The 16,729-nt window shown below is 44.3% G+C and overlaps 2 protein-coding genes across 2 annotated transcripts; both read right to left on the bottom strand.

Moving 5' to 3' along the window:
* Window positions 1-294: 294 nt before the first annotated feature.
* LOC106657599 lies at window positions 295-4,988 on the bottom strand. Its single transcript, XM_014379197.2, has 3 exons — window positions 4,688-4,988; window positions 2,617-3,399; window positions 295-1,439 (listed from the first exon to the last, which is right to left on the bottom strand). Exons 1-3 carry the CDS (start codon window positions 4,986-4,988, stop codon window positions 295-297), a joined length of 2,229 nt encoding a protein of 742 aa, XP_014234683.2.
* On the bottom strand, window positions 4,878-12,403 carry LOC106657626. Its single transcript, XM_014379228.1, has 9 exons — window positions 12,310-12,403; window positions 8,963-9,229; window positions 6,263-6,696; window positions 6,126-6,197; window positions 5,770-6,056; window positions 5,550-5,711; window positions 5,364-5,474; window positions 5,097-5,281; window positions 4,878-4,958 (listed from the first exon to the last, which is right to left on the bottom strand). Exons 1-8 carry the CDS (start codon window positions 12,337-12,339, stop codon window positions 5,097-5,099), a joined length of 1,548 nt encoding a protein of 515 aa, XP_014234714.1. The 5' UTR covers window positions 12,340-12,403; the 3' UTR covers window positions 4,878-4,958.
* Between the last annotated feature and the right edge of the window lie 4,326 nt (window positions 12,404-16,729).

Genomic DNA, 16,729 nt, shown 5'->3' with positions numbered 1-16,729 from the left:
ATTGACCATTATCGTTCAGTGCGACATTTTGGGCAGTTGTTATATGTTACAGGACAATTATATACGCGCTTTAGTACATATTGTTTCGGGTATTTTACGTATTCGGGTACGATTTATTATTTTGTTTGTTTTTACACGTCTCTATCATCTAAATATATATTAGAGTCTTTTCGTCGTAATTTGCAGCCAAGACCATTATGGTAAAACATTCGTTCTGTATAAGTGTTGGAATTACACCAAAGTGGAATAAGTGACGGTGCACTTGGTCTTGGCTGCAAACCACGAGGCCAAAAACTAGGTGAGATAGACTTTGTATCTGGTGCTGTTCCTTCTCTGTCTCGAGGAGAATCCGGGACCCTTGGCGGTGGCCACGGAGGCCGCCCTGAAATCCTTGTAGAGGTCCTCGATCTCGGGCGGCGGCAGCGGGGTACGGGGCCTGCCCGGCATCAGCGCCGGCTGCGCGCCGCTGAGCCTCGGCCTCGGCTCGTACTGGCTCATGGTGCGCCGGTGCTGAATCTCGACGCGACGCTGGCCGCTCGGCTTGTACTCGATGCTGCCGCGCTTGCCGATCAGCGGACTGTAGACCGAGGCCGAGGAGCAGCCGCCGCTGCTGCTGCTCGACTCGGTGCTGGGCAACCTCGAGGTCCTGACGCAGATGGAGCCGGTGCGGAACACGCCGGCGGGGGGACCACCAACACCGCTCGAGGACGAGCAGCTCGCCTCGGAGACGAGCCGCTGCCGACGCGCCGGATTCTCGTAGTCGTCCGAGTAGGTGCGACGCTGATCGCGCAGCTTGAAGGGAGCAGCTACTCTGGGTCGCGCTGCCGCCACCGCCGCCGCCAGCAAGACGTCGTCGGCGTTCACGGGCTCGAAGACCTGCTCCTTGTTGCTGCAGCTGCTGGAGCTGCGCCGCGACATCTGCGTCGGCGGCTCGGGCAGTTTGCGACGGATCGAGCCGCTCGACGACTGGAGCGAGCGCACCGAGCAGATGGACACGCGGGTGCTCGACGTGCTCGGGTTGCTGCTCGACGAGGTCGTACGATCGTTGAACTCGAGCTCTTGACTGTTGCGACGCACCTGCGCCACCACCACCGGGCCGCCCGATTCGACGACGACTTGCTTGTCCACCAACGTCGACTCTTCTTCCTCCAGCAGCTTGTATTGCTGCTGTTGACGAGTCACCGACTGCTGCGGCAACGATTGCGAAGTTTGAAGCCGTTGCTTCTGCGCTGGAGGTTGATTTGGTTGTTGCAGTTGCTGTTGCTGCTGCTGTTGTTGAGCGTTCTGAACGTGAAGAGGTTTTTCTTCTTCGCTGCTGCTTTTACTGATCCACAGCAAGCTTCGATCCGAATCGCGCCGGACTCGCTTCGGCCACTCGGTCTCGGTCTTGAAATCGTACAGCTCGCGCAAGCGCTGCTTTACACGGCTGTCGTCCGGCACTGTTGATGCATAATAAAACCAAATTTCAGTTACCTCTTTCGTCTCGACTCGCTGTAGAAAATTCTTGTTGAACTTCAAAATTTTACAAAATGCATGCCAAAAATCAATTCAACGATAGTTAGCTGTTTTCATTGAAATTATAAATTATAAAATTGATTTTAAAAATAATATGAACACTCCCGTGAAAATTAAAAAATAAGTAACCTTTTATAGGTGAGCGATCACCCGTAGTATTTAAAAAAAAATCATTTTACATTTTAAATCAGGGAAAAACTCAAGTTAATTATTTACAATTTTGTTCTATATTTACATTTGCAAACATCGATATTCAGACATTGGGGACAAATGAACATATAAACTGAAAAAGCAGATTTACTTAAATGATGAAAAAAAAAAGTTAATGCTATTTCTAATATGATATGTATAATGAATTACCTGCATGGTATCTTGTTGTTCACGAGATAAATCTGCATCTTCCATGAACATACGTACATACATTATATATACAAAGATTAAAACTTCACCGTTGATAACGATTATTAGTTTATATTAAAAAAAGTATTATCGAAAATAAGACGTGTCATGATTGGAAACAAAATGATGTTGATTGAAAGAACAGTTGATTAATTCAATAAATGAATGCCAAATATTTTGATTTACAAAAAGTTGATCATCAACCTTGTTCTTTCAGTTTACAAGGTAATATTTTCCTTGCATGCAATTATAAGAAGACAAAGTAGTTTTTTTTTTTATTAACTTTTGAAAGGTATGATTTGAAAAATTTATTGCGACAAAATTATGATTTTTTTAATATTTTATAAAATGGAAAAAACCGGGAAAAAGAACAAATTCAGAGTAAAACAATTAGTAAAATAAATCGATTCGAGGATTTTCATTTTTAATTGTAATATTGAATCGTTGAACTTTTAAAAATATTCATTCACCAGACTTAATTAATGCAAAGACTCAATTTTCAAAATGAAGGATATTTGGTAATGTTAAAATTGAAACACGTAAGTAATATATAAAATGAAAATGAGCGTGTCCATAGTTGAACTTGATAAATATTTATAAGTGTGGGTACACCTATAGGTAGATTAGCAGGTTCACAACAAAAATCGAGGAGCTTCGGATAAAAATATAAAGGAAAAAGTGGAGTAAACCGTGTGTAAGCACCTTGTGCCTCGTCTCCTCTATCCATGGAGGTGGAAGTGGTCACGTGGGTCGCCGTGGACGCCGTCGCGACCGGGCTCTTGACGGTCGTCGTCGTCATGGTCGTCGTCGTCGTCATCATCGTGGCCGTCTGCGTCGTCGACTCGAATTTTCTCACGGGCTGCCAGCCACCGAGCACGGCCACCTCCTTCTTCCTCTGCTCGTCCTTGGCGGCGGAGTCCTCCGGGGTCACGGTGTCCTCGTCCTCGGTCTCCTCCTCGACCCTCGGCGTCTGCTCGGACTCGGACATCTGGCGCTCGGACATGCGCCTCTGGGCCGGACTCGGGGTGGGATTGCGCACGTAGGTGAGCCACCGATTGGGACTGCCCGGCGGTTGGGCCGCGCCGTCGCTCGTCCGTCGCCCGATCAGCGGCGAGGGTATGTAGCGCGAGCCCGGCGTTATTCCGGTCTCGGGCATCCAGCGATAGGAGAGCATGGGCACGACGGGCCTGTTATGGTGGTGGTGCGCGTCGCCGAGATTCACGTAGCGCTCGTTCCAGCGGGAGGTCGCAGAGTCCCGCCTCGCAGCCATCATGTAGCTGACGTCGGCGCTGTGGCTGCGCTGCGACTGGCGGATCATGGCCGCGGCCCTCTGGGACTCGTCCTCGAAGCTCAGGTCCGCGCGACAGGTGCCGATGCTGTAGCGCGCGGGTACCCACTTGGCCACCGGCTCGGCTATCTCGCGGCCGGAGGCGTTGGTTCTGCGCGGCGACAGCCGCTCCACTCCCGGATTGTAGTAGATGTGTCCTGTGTTGGCCACATAGAACAATGGCATGATTTGGCTTGAAAGCGTTACGCGCACCTCTTGCCGACACAGGGTTGTAAAAGTTTGAATCAATTTTTAATTTAAATCCAGTTTAATTCACGAATCAATTTCGATTTTTGAATTAAATTAATTTTATTACCCGAATCAAATTGATTCGTGAATTAAACTTGATTTAAATCAAATTTCATGTCTCCAGTTTTGTTCAAATTGTAACGGTTGCTTGGTGTGGCAAAAACGTGCAAAATTGTCGCGGCTTTTCTTCTTGCTTGTAAAATTTTCAGTTTGTTGCTATTTATCGCTCCGCAAGCTTATAGCTATAGGTAGAGCCTTTTCGCCCTGGCCAGCCAAGCTCTTATTTCACGTCAGCGTCAACCCTTTGATGCCAAAACACTTACGTTATATTTCGTCAAGTTAAAGTCAAAATTTTAGTTAAATAAATACAGATTGTTGTTGTTGTGTTTTTATTGTTAAACGGAGTGCACGAATTATTTGGTCACCCTTAATTCAAATAGCCAAGAGTGAACTTCTCGTGTACGTTATAGTTCTTTTAGACTTTTTAGGCTCCAGAAAATTAAGATAATATAAATACTTTAAATATTCGACACCTGGAGAAGCTCAAAAGGATTCAAACTCCCTGGAGAAACCAGCTACCACTGAAGTCTGCTCCGGTCCATTTAAATCTCCTGGAGCCTAAAAAGCCTAAAAGAGCTACAACGTACACTAGAAATTCACTCTTGGTTATTTTCAATACCTGGGGCATGAATAACTCAAAGACACTGGAGACATGAAATTTGATTTAAATCATTAAAGATATAAATAAAGTTTAATTCAAAAATCAAAATTGATTCGTGAATTAAAATAATTTTAATTCATAAATCAATTAGATTTATGATTTATGGTTTTTTTAATTTATTTTTTTTACAACCCTGTTGCCGAATAAGAATTATTTTCATCAAAAATTTACAGTGATTGGGAAATCGATTAAGGTGAGAGATTTTCGCATTACCAAAAAGCATCTAATAGAATTTTTGCGACAATTTCGATGCAGGCTCACAACAAAAATTACCTTAAAAAATGTAATAAGTTCAAATCTAGAAAATCATATATGTACGAGTTTCTACGGCATTTATCTATATAGCATTCAGCGATGTTAATCATCGACTATATATTATGACAGAAAATTATCCAACAATATATAATAAATACGAGGGTGAATTATAATATCAATCGATCTACGTGATTTTCTGCCAGTTACAAAATCTTTGTCACCTTCTCTATTTCCAGCTGAGTCATTACCTCCGACGATCTTCGTTTTCGCCAGAGTGTTAATCACGTTTTCCCGGGCCGGTAGGGAGGTTCTCTTCGAGAGCGGTATCCAGCGCGACACCTCGCCGGCCTCGGTGTGCCGGCGCACCTCCACCCGCTTCTCCATGTACTTTTTCAGGCAGTCGACGTCGGCGCTGCGGCTGCGCTGATTGCGCGGCGAGCGCGACGGTCTGCGCGATTGGTTGTCGGCCGTGCCCAGAGGGCTCATTTGATCCTGCGTGTTCGACACACACATTAAATGCATTTATTTATTTTTTTTCCTCGAGGCGCGGCTAATAGCCATTACGATTAATTTTGCGGGCAAAGTAAATTATGAATTTGGTGGTGGCGGTGTTTTCTCTCGCGTACGTACCTACGTAAAGTGAAGCTTAACGTAATCTCCTATGTGTAAAATGCCGTGCTCGGGCGACGCGACGTGCAGACTCGCACCGTTGCAGCGGACGTTTATCCTCGGATTGTGCAGCTCGGAGATCTGAGTGCTGCACGCGGCGGCCGGATTGCCGCTCGCCGTTAAATAATTGCCCCAAAATTCATTACCTGTGGCGATCGGGTGAAGTTGCATTATTATTATTTAATTTTCATACACGCGTAAATGACATTTTAGCCGCTGCGCGTGTACCTGGATACGAGTTCGAATCGGCGGCGTACGTAACGACGAGCAATTTATTGGCGTCGCTGGAGCGAAATAGTTTGGTCTGTGGCTCCCTCAAGGCAAAGTGTATCCTGATATCTATGAAAAAAATAGAAAACATGAGAAATCATTCGATCGATGAAAATTTATTTAACGAGTGCGTCTACCACTGACCTCCGAGATAATCCCCGTTGGAAGCTCCGCCGCACTTTTGGTGGCGAAAGTACGAGAACATTATGTCCGATACGTACCTCAGCTTCTTGTTCATTTTGCGCAGAGCTATCTCGAAGGTCTTTAAAAAATAGATCTCCTGATCGTGCATGATTTTCCAGACATCTGCAAAACATTTCGATCATAAGCACGTATAAGCAAGCAAGGAAGTAGCAGCTCGTACCCAAGCCGAATCCCACGACGTGCAAGAAAGCCGTGGTGTTGTGCTTCTCGGCCCTCGTGTTGGCCTCGAGCAGAATCATCTCGACGGACATGAGGGTTCGCTTCATGTAATTCTCGGCGTCGAATATCACGTGTCCCGTGAGAGTGACGTACCTCTTGTTGTCCTTGGCTTTGGCCCTCTTCAGGGCCTCCTCGTAAAGCGGATGATAGTCGTGGCCGTAGAAGCGCGCCCACACGTTGCGCAGCTCGTGCTTGTCTTGCGGAATATTTTCCACGTACGTGCCGTACCTGGACAAGAGTTATCGTTCAGGACTATGTTCATTCGAGTAAGTGCAAAGAGTGTGATCCGCGGCTTACCCGTTTTCGACGCTATTTTGCGAATGCGATACGAGCACATCTTGATACTCCATGACGCGAGCTTTTTCAAACCTGATGAACACACACGATTCGTTCAACAAGACTCGTAATTTAATTTCGAAAAAAAATCAAAGTACCTCGCGCCGACCACGCTCATGATGACGCCACGGTGCTGTATCGAGTCCGGGTCGTCGCAGACGATGCCACGGTTCTCTCTCGAGCCGTCGTTGATGAATTCCGTGTGCGACGAGACGACGATCATGGCCGAGAGCTTCATCTCGTCGTAGGACAGACAGTGGGCCAGCACCAGGGGCTCCTTCTCGCGCTCCGTGCCGACGTTCTCCCAGCCGCCGTGGCCCGCGCGTCCGTCCAGCAGGCAGTAGCGATCGTCCGGCCCGTAGAACTGCATGGCGCGCGCCTCCAGCAGACGCTGCACCAGCTGCATGAGGGTCATGTCGCGGTAGAGGGCCCGCTCCACTTTGCTGCCGTACTGGCGCTTGTGCCGCAGCCAGTTGGCCATCAGTGGGAGTGTGGCCTCGTGTATCAGCGGATAAGCCGAGTTGGCGTTGAACTGCTCCGCGCATCATCCGTGGCGAGATTCGAGACGCATCGACGACGACGATGATGAAAATTGAGAAGCGTCAAGGTGTGCGTTAATTATATGGCTTTGAAATTATTGCGCACTCATGTCACGAAGCCATGAGCGTGCAGCCAAGAGCGAGAGAGAAGAGAAGAGAAGAGAAAGGGAGAGATGCAGATGCTGCGATGCGTTTGTGTACGTAATACATCGAGAGCTGTGTGCCAATGACGCGATGATCAAGCCTAGCCATGAGCTCGCATCTATGCCCTTTGGACTTTGTAATGAATTCGCAGCTCGCTGCAGCCTACAGGTATATAGCGCGCATGGCATTGTGTCGTGCATCACTGATCTCTGTGTGAGCTATACACGTGCGGCTATGCTATATGAGTAAATCTCGTGCAAATTGTAATATTCGTGTCGACTCCGCGATATTCGTGTGAAAACTTAAAAATTACCATTCCTGGCATTGTTTGTTTGTGTTAAATTTTTAACTATTTCTTTTCTTGAGAACAACTTCTAGTGGGATCCAAACTTAAATTCATACAAAAAAATGCATTTTACAGCGTTTTTTAGGCATTTTGAATTTCAACTCATCCTACTTTTAATTTTTAAATTCTGATTGCCAATAAGCCCATCGAGCTTTTTTATCCAAATCATCGAAAAAAAAAATCCTCAGAAACTGTGCTTTCAAAAGAAATGTCACTGAATGGTGTACGTCGTTACCCGAACTTTCTACACTCTTAAGAAAATTTCAACTCGATTTTTAGTATTTTAACGATTTTTTTATAAAATCCCAATATCCCAATAGGCCCCACCATAAATCATTGCCAAATTATGGGGAAAAATAGTTTTTTAGTAGCAGAATCGAGTGGTGTGTCTATTTTTAGTGTGCGTGCTTTGTAAAAAAAGTTATATACGATATAAACATGATCTTTGCCCGCACCCATTGTTGATTTTCAGTGCGTTTTAATCGAATTTTGCATTGCACATCAACAGTTTTACTTTAAATGGCACAATTTATACTGACCATTTTAGTTTTCGACATTTTGAAAAAGATAACGCAATGTGCTTTTTTTAAATGTTGAAATATTAAAATTTTAACCAAGTATAGGATCACATTTTGTGTAAAAAATATGTTCAATCAGCTTTAGCTTTAACATGTACTTTTTTAAATCACCAAAAACCCTCATCCAAATTTGATGGGCACTATTTTTTTCAGGTTTCTGAATTACTTACAAGTCCCAAAAAAAAATTTCACAGGTGTGCTGTATACAAAAAGAAATGTTTTATTTTAGTAGCAAAATAATAAAATTTCACGAGATTTACTCATATGTACGAGTATACGTACGTTGGAGTGTACGTATAAGTTCGTCGAATGAAATGATGCAATCGTTTTTTGAAATTCATATACACGGAGGACTGGTGGTGCAGCCATGCGAATCGAGCGGATCGACTCGCGACTTCGACACATCCTCTATATACGTACGAAGAAAATTCGCAGCTATATATACTGCATCTATTGGCTCGCTAATATATATCGTACATAGTATAAGCCAAGTGCAGTTTTCGGGCTTTGACTGCAGCTTTTATTCGCGACGCTTTGTCGCGCCATCGAATATTCGATATACGACTGTCAAATATTTGCGCGCAGACGAAGAAATGTGATTCGCGAGCGAGCGTACGTATATAGTAGCATCGCCTTAGAGTCGAACTGTATAGCTTTGCAGCAGACGCTTTGTACTTGATATATTGAGACAAACAAAAAAAAAAGATCGGAAGAATGTCCAAGTCGAGAAAAGTTCGAATCTCGTAGACGATTCGAGCGCTATAAAGTTCGCATCTTCACCCTCTCCCTCGGTATTTTCATACACTCTCACTTTTAAAGTCATCGATAGAAAACTAAAAGGAATCGTCTTCCCTGCTGCAGATAGAAAAATGGGGAATCCTTCTCTCGATCGATCGACATAAATCTAATCCAGCAGGAAAATTTCTTGGATTAATTTCCGTTGCAAATGATATTACCCGAGCCAATTTTATATCTATCTGTGTACCTCGATAAATATACATGTATACTTGTTGCTTATACACATACGTTAACCTTCGATTGAAACGTCCGAATTAGGATAAAGGAAAGCGCGTTAAGTATGTGCTAGGCTACACCCTTTAAAATTCACAATTCCAAAGCTGCGCATCTCTCTCTCTCTCTCTGAATCTCTTTGCCAAGGTAAATCGAGCCTCGCGCTGTTGCAATACATACCTCTAAAATGTCGATGCCTATGCCTCGATTTCTCAGGGAAAACGATCGCACGGTATTTACGGGAAAGGGCACGGGGAAGTTCTCGCTGCGCTTGATGATCTCGGTCAGTGTCGTGGGCGTCGGCATCTTCTGGTCGATGCAGGCGCGCAACAGATCCTTGGTCGCCTCGTCGAAGGGCACGCCGTTCGGCGCCCCCAGGGTGTTCTCCCAGCTGATGTCGGGCACCTCGTCGATGAGCTTCTGGCTGGCTTCCGTGAACCTGCTACGCTGCAATAACCAATGAGCCGTCATTGAAAAGGCTATATTTTATTTGATTTAACATCGTTTATTTCATGTCTTGCAAAGCTATATAGAAGCTCGAACGAGTTGGCATTATGATCACGTGCGCAAGTTGTATCGGAGGAAAAACAAAGGGATAGAAACTAGCTGATTATACCTAGCCGGTGGTAATTTTTACGCCAAGTTGTGCATTATTACGAATGCTGCTGCTGCTGCTGCTTCTCTCATTCGCATGCAAGCAGGTGTATAGGCCGCACAGGCGCCAAGAGGGAGAAGTACGAACTATCGAAGAGACAACTTTGATAATTCGTAACTTACATGCGCACACACACGCATCACAAGGGAAAACTCTCGGAGCTCGTCGTCTTTCACGAACGAGGTTAAAAGACAATTACTCGGCTCGCGCGCGCCAGGCCCCCGTGTGTGCGTGCGTGTGTATGCGAGTCGAGCTTGCACAAGTTAGCTGGCAGTAGTCACACGATCGTCGTCGCGGCGGCGGCTCTAAAAGTTGAGAATAGCGCGGGGCACGCAACAACGCGCAGCAACCCGTACCAGCTAGGAGCGAGTAGTGCACAGCATTGACCGCATACAAATCAAGCATTTCCATGTATTTAAATGAGCGCCCGAAGCTAAGTAGCTCGTGTCTCGATGTAAATAATAATAATACACAAAGCCTACAATTTGTTTGCCCGGATGGCGCTTACTGATCAAGGCGCGAGCTTGCGAAAAAAAGTCACTCGGCGATTCGATTGGATATCGTCGAAGCGTCGAGCAGAGAAAAGTATATAAGAAAGCTCTCGATGTTTCGTGTATATTGTTCCGAAAATGCGTCGTTGAGTCGTGGAATATTGATTGAATTTATTGAACAGAGAATCCGCGTATACGTTACAGGCGGGCATATCGACGAGCTATATAGCCCTGCCATCGACACACGGGGGCATCGACAACGTCATGTGTATATATTGGTATATGCTCGTCGCGCGCAGCAATTTTTTTTTTTTTTTTTTTTTTTTTAAAGCAAATAAAGAAAAAGTGAAGCGGTGGCGAGTGTGTACACTGTGCCTGGCTCGGTCCATGTCTCTGTACCGCTTGCTGCCTATATAAGCCCTATAAGCTATTAATAGCTCGCAGGCCCTGATTGGAGCAAGGCCGACAACAACACATCGGCTAGGCATCAACGTCGACGACGACGACGACGACGACGATACTATGCGCCTTTGATGATTCGCGGGCATGAAATCCGCTAAGTAGCGGAAAATTTATCCGTTCACCCTAACGGAAGAAAGCCCGCGCTGAGGGAGAGCGAGAGAGAGAGAGAAGCACATACAACGCAATATATATACAACGACGTAATATATACAAGGCGCGCGTCGCTTATCCGTTGCTCTTCGAGTCGTGTGTGTGCTTTACACGCGTTATAACAATGTAGCAGCGGAGAGCTGCTGCATGTGTAACATAAGGGCCCGATCCTATAATAGGCTTCTCGCATATATTTCCATATGCAGCAAAACAACGAGCAAAACGATAGATCGTATCGAGCTCTGGAGAGGAGAATCGTCGATTCGATTTTTCTTTCGTCGGTTTTCACACCGATGGTTATACTGCGGCCGGGCAGGGGGGGCGGGGTGGCTCGAGCTTGCAAAATTAGAATCCGAGCAAACAGTGGTTGCTCGCGAGAAGCTTAATCCGCTCTCTCTCGTCGGCGGCTCTGTTTGTTGCACACGCGATCCTTGAAATCCGAGGACAAAAATTGGTACGCGCACGAGACTCGAGGCTGGTGCAGGTATAAACAATGTGCGAGCTTGCACACACACACACACCATCACCACACACACGTGCTTTAGTTACGCGCTTTTTTTTTCTCTCTCTCTCCCTAGCTTCCCTCATTGTTTGACCTAGTTACGCAGACGACTGAAACAACAGACTCCGCGGCACATACACAATGACGTTGTCTCGCGCTCACTCACTCGGCCTACCGTTAACACACACACACACACCTATTCTAACTCTCTCTTTCTTTCTTTTTATCGCTAAATGAGATTATTCCTTTTTTTTCAATGAGCGAGAAAAGCTCCGTCCGCCAGAGAGAAGCTCCATCCGCACGGAAATGTTCTTCAAACCTTATTGACTGGACAAATGCTCGGACATTTATATGCGCGAGCGGCTCGAGCATATACCCGAGAAAGAGAGAAAATCTTCTAGCCGATTAAAGAAACATCAACAACATCCACAGCAGCTCCTGTATATTCTTCCGACAAAGTTTCGCAAGATCGAACAAAAGTTCCCTACGCGGCGCGGGGGCTTCGAATATTGCTCCCGCATCCCGCATTTACTTTCGCCCCCGCCGGCGCACTGCTCGATTTGCCGATGAGAAGTTATTATCAAGTTTTTTACGCTCGGCGATCGTTGTTGCACCGCACCACCTCATCGGATATCAGCAGCTACAAACGAGATTTACGCGTAGACCTGGGATCGCTTGCTTATTCCGAGATATGAATTTTCTCAATTATGTTCCCAAATGAAGAGGCACGCGCGCGCTCTGTTTCCGTCAATTTTTTTAATTTCGCAATTAAAATGAAAAAAAATAACACGTAAAGAGAACGGCAGGCAGTTTATTTCATAAAATGCATCGCTATGTGCGTCTGTGTTTGTCTTATAAGCGCTCAACTTTTTTATTAACAAAGTTACGTCGGTTCAATAATCGATAAACTATATCATTGAGTCTTAACATGTTCGTATATCCCAAGCATACGATATATCTTTTAATTGCGGTAAACAAATAACGAACAAATATCATATAGTCGTTCCATTTTTTTATATATACCCAAGCATACGATATTTTTCAATTGCAGTAAACAAATAACAAACAAGTATCATATAGTCGTTAAATTTTTTTTAATCGTTATTTTTTTATGAAATTCAAAGTATTGCACAATTCGTTGGAGTTTTTACTACCACCCGCGATTTTATTTTAATTGTAACGATGCAATTACCAATAATAGAATACACAAAAATTATCGTATAAAATTGTGTAAAAAATTGTGAAAATCTCATAATCGTGTACTTACCCGTCGAAAGCAACAAGCTAAAAACGACATGCTGACCTGTTGCGAGTCCGTGTACGTATAATGCCAATTGTCTCTCGGAGCGCGAAGCACACTGTTTCGACAAACGATTTCGTCGTCGCACTGATGCCTCCTCTTTGGACGATCGCTGCTGCTTCGAGATTCACTTTTATAAAACTCTCGGATCCCGAGCCGTTTACTCAACGATCGACGACAAAATTATAAATCTTAAAAATTCGGCGGCTACTTCTCCGCGGCCTTTCGGTGGTAATGTGCAAAATTTTGTACATATACCGAACGAGTGCGCGTCGCACCATTAATTAGTCTTTCGCCATGCGCTCCTCGTCTCGATGATGCGAAAGCGAGAATTGAAATTTAGCGCACATGCGCTGCTCGGCGCTTTTTGCAAGCTCTCGCGCATGCTCGCTCGCACATCCCCATGTATCATGTTGTACAATTTTTACCTCCCTTCGCACAACGAATTATCCCATACTCTTTGTAATGGTTTCTCGTTAATTATTTCTTTCCATCTCCTAACTGTCGAAACACTAATATTTCACGCGTTTATTATCACTTTACATATTTTTTTTTTAACGGATCTGATTAAAATTAAGTATCGATGTTTACTGTGTAACATTAATATTTTTTTTTCGATATTTTTCGAATAGGTAAAATTTAATTTTACCAGTGAAATTTTTATGATATTAAATACATTTGAATACGAAATACAATTAGATTTAAGATTTAAAGCTACATAAGTCTATTTCGATTCAAATTGAGAATTTAAATGCTTTTAGAAAAAATGGCCTCCCCAAATGGTTTTAAAAGATTTTTCAAACGCGGAGCCCATTTAGATGTAATCAACGATACAAACCCAATGAATTTGTATCGATGGATTGATTTATCATACAAGAAATAGTTATCATGCGAACTCGTATCGATCGAGTTCAAACAGCGTCCTGTTTTGCCGAGTAACGTTCGGCCACGAGCGTACAGTTGTCGCTCCGAGCGTCGATTTTCGACGAGATGTCACTCGTTATATACTCCCAAGTAGAATAACCGATGCAGTCTGTATCGATAAGATGAAATTCATAAATTAAAAATCGATATGGTTTAATTTTTTTTAATCGGCACAGTTTACAGGCACAAATTGGATAATTGTCGTGTAGTTAAAGATACCGCGGCCAATGTATCGATGCTGCGCACTCAATGACAATTGATATGTAAAAATTGATCGAGCATGTACTTTATCAAACGCGCTTATAGGAGCGCTTGATATAACTTTTCATTATAGTAAATTTATAGAATTGCGATCATCGCACGTTGTGTCAAGACAAACACGAAAGTAAAATGATTTCCATGATCAAAGGCGCGCACGATGGATGAATCAGAAGTACAAGGCGTTATTTTATACAAAGTGCGTAGCTGGGATTAGCCGGAGTTTGCAACTGTACAAAAGTTGGGCCGCTCGCTAGCTCGTATTAATAATCTCTCATCCATACGCTGCATAGTCCATAGGTACGATCAAGTACACGGTACATAAGCCATAATATATGCACATATATAGAGAGAGAGAGAGCAAGTCCAGCGAGAGAATCGATAGATACGAGTCGGCTCGCGATGCATATGTATATACATGTGAAACTGCATATATAGCGAGTATATACGGAGTTTGCGGCGCGCGCGAAACAGTCGGCTGCAGAAACGGATACGCGGCATCGACCTCAATCGAGCGGCGAGTCCAGCACGCGGCACCGCCGGTCACTACTACTCCGCCGTATATAGATTCTTTCCTAAACATAAAACAGGTGTGTGTGCGTGTGTGCATATATATATATGTGCATAATATACACACCTCGACGCGACCTGTGTGCTCCTTAACTGTTGCTGCTGCAGCGGCGGCGGCGGCACACGAGCCAGTCCATTCCGTAAGTGTGTTTTGTATGGCCTATAGGCTGTATATAGTTATATAGCTGCCGATCGTATAAAGGGACCCCCTATAGGCCTTTGCATATCATCAACGGTATTTAGTCGGCTGCGAGCCGTGCACCATCGACGTTAACTTTCCCGCTCTTTTTTGGTAGATATCATGACAATTCCTGTCACCGCGTCCGACTTTCAAATTTCGCGCTCGGCAACTTTGACTCTGTTTACTGGTGCTTTGTGTGAGTTTTTGTGATTCCGATGACAACTTTTCACGCTGTTCGCGAGACAAAACTATTCGTACACGGTAAGTTTAGTGCTTTCAAGTAATAATTATTTTCAATTGATTCATAAACTCGAATGATTATTTTTAAATTTTCTTTGAATTATTTATCCTTGTAATGCGGTAATTCGAAAGTTATAAGCTGTGAAAAAAGTCACGACTCAAGGATTACTTTATAGAATTACTCATTGAAAAAGTAGTCACATGCATGTCGGAGTCATTACAACCTTGCGTGAGTTTAATATGCAACAACTATGTACGATGTGCTACACACGGTACGACCTATTTTTTAATATCTTCAACTATAATGTTGCGATTATATCGAAAAAATAACTCCGAATTAAATTATTTCGCATTAGTTTTAAAATTCAGCGAGCATAAATTAGAGCGGGGAGCAATCAAATTAGTGTGTTAATGCAAAAATGCGGCCTCTCTCTCGAGAAATCATATCTCAGTCAATTTTTCGATCCTACGATTCTCAGTTTGATCTAGATAATTGTTATCTATCAGGAAATAATGGGGATCGATCGCGTCGCCCGTTTGAATATTCATACGGTTCCAGTAATTTTTCCATCGATCACAATTATTGGACGGAGAGGAGGAGAGGTGCCAACAGAAACATGCATTACATAAAACATCTTGCGTACGGCATTATAATATGGGTCGCATTTTATAACATGCTAATTTCCAGCCGCTCGGGGGAGTAATCCTCGTAAATCCCCTACTGCACTGTACGTGTGTATAAGCGTCGCTGCTGGCCCATATATTATGCAGTCGAGCTAGTGGTGGCGCTCGGCGGCGGCGGCTGCGGCGACTAGTAGATCGTCATCCATACACGTGCATACACTCACTTACACGCGAAGCTCGTCCAGACTGTCCTTTTTTTGCTGCTGCAGCAGCAGCGCAGTTACACACATGCATACAACAAGGCGCATGTACGTGTATAAAGGCTACAACAAGGAGCCTTTCTGCGCGGTTATCGAACTCTCAGTCGCCATAGTGACTGAGTCTAGTCGCAGCCGTGCGCAAATGGTAGAGAAAAAAAAAGTCCTGATGGCAACAGTTTGCTCGCAGCGGCCTTATATGCGTGTGTGTGTGTGCGTGCGAGATAGTTAATTTTAGGATTGATTCGATTGTATACAATGTTAGGCTCGCGCTCGCGTCAGAGGGGATCAGCTTTATTTTTCAGCGTGACTCAGCCGCGTCAAATACGATAAATCGAAGAAATCCTTTTAAGGACGATTATACGTATTCGGAATTCTTTCTTACGACTATTTGCCTCCGAAATGTAGACCTCTTACACATTGCATCGAAAAATGTCGGTTGTTGTTAATTTTTTATCGCCGACCAAATTGAAATGATCTCAATGGGTCGTTGTTGCTGTATTTCGTCGATACAAGCATACGAGCCTGAACTAGATCAGCTTTACTCTAAAATAAAAAAAACAGCGGAAATGACAGGGGATAAAGCATAACTTGGTATACGTGCGTCGAATTACTTTTGCTCGTGCTTATAGATGTTCAAAAATATCGTACATCGAATCGTGCGCGATCGATCCACAATACACGCGTCCGTATCTCTGCAGGTATATAGGAAAAAAAAAGAAAGAAAAATGAGACGGCAGATTTCTGTAAAGCGATGGGGCATAATGAGCAATTTATTTCGCACACGGGCTCGCCGAGTGTCCGAAATTGCGCCTATTGGGCGTGTTGGAAAATGGAAATGCCGCGCGTATACGATGCACAATCCGAAACAAAAGTCATCGCGAGCCGGTAAAATCCATATATATAGGCGCGTTTGCTAATTAGCTTGGCTCGCTCGACCTGCCGCCTCCGGCTGTATAAATATTGCAGCAGGTATATATATATATGCAACAGCTGCTTACCTATATCGGACTAATCAACAATCAACGCCTCTTCGCGCGCACGTCGATAAATCAACCCCTCGCGACGAAAATTTACTTTACGCATCGTGATACGATGTAAAAAAAGGAATGAGAAGACTTTGAGATAATTAAACGGATTATCACGGCTCAAAGAGTCAAGCTCGAGCTTCGGCGCAAGTCCGAAAGGATCGCGGAAGAGTCGAGCGATCGCGACCGGTTCATATATATTTGCGAAGGCTGGACCAGCATACACGTTGTATATCGGACGATAATATGCTCGGATCCGTACGGTCCGCTCGGTGGGTGTGTGTGTGTGTACCAGTGATGGAGTC

This window comes from Trichogramma pretiosum, unplaced genomic scaffold (assembly GCF_000599845.2).
Source record: "Trichogramma pretiosum strain Unisexual culture from Peru unplaced genomic scaffold, Tpre_2.0 scaffold90, whole genome shotgun sequence".
Taxonomy (NCBI): Eukaryota; Metazoa; Arthropoda; class Insecta; order Hymenoptera; family Trichogrammatidae; genus Trichogramma; species Trichogramma pretiosum.
Note: the sequence above shows the minus strand (reverse complement) of the source record. Positions and strands in the feature narration are given on the sequence as shown.

Bases quoted from the DNA above. Each gene is read 5' to 3' on its own strand.
- LOC106657626 (XM_014379228.1), bottom strand. From the start codon at position 12,339: ATGTCGTTTTTAGCTTGTTGCTTTCGACGG. The intron at 6,198-6,262 runs GTACTTTGATTT...TGTGTTCATCAG, and splicing joins ATGAGCGTGGTCGGCGCGAG to GTTTGAAAAAGCTCGCGTCA. The intron at 5,282-5,363 runs GTACACGCGCAG...CGATCGCCACAG, and splicing joins CGATTCGAACTCGTATCCAG to GTAATGAATTTTGGGGCAAT.
- LOC106657599 (XM_014379197.2), bottom strand. From the start codon at position 4,988: ATGCATTTAATGTGTGTGTCGAACACGCAGGATCAAATGAGCCCTCTG. The intron at 3,400-4,687 runs GTGACAAAGATT...TGGCCAACACAG, and splicing joins CTCAGCTGGAAATAGAGAAG to GACACATCTACTACAATCCG. The intron at 1,440-2,616 runs GTGCTTACACAC...ATGCATCAACAG, and splicing joins TAGAGGAGACGAGGCACAAG to TGCCGGACGACAGCCGTGTA.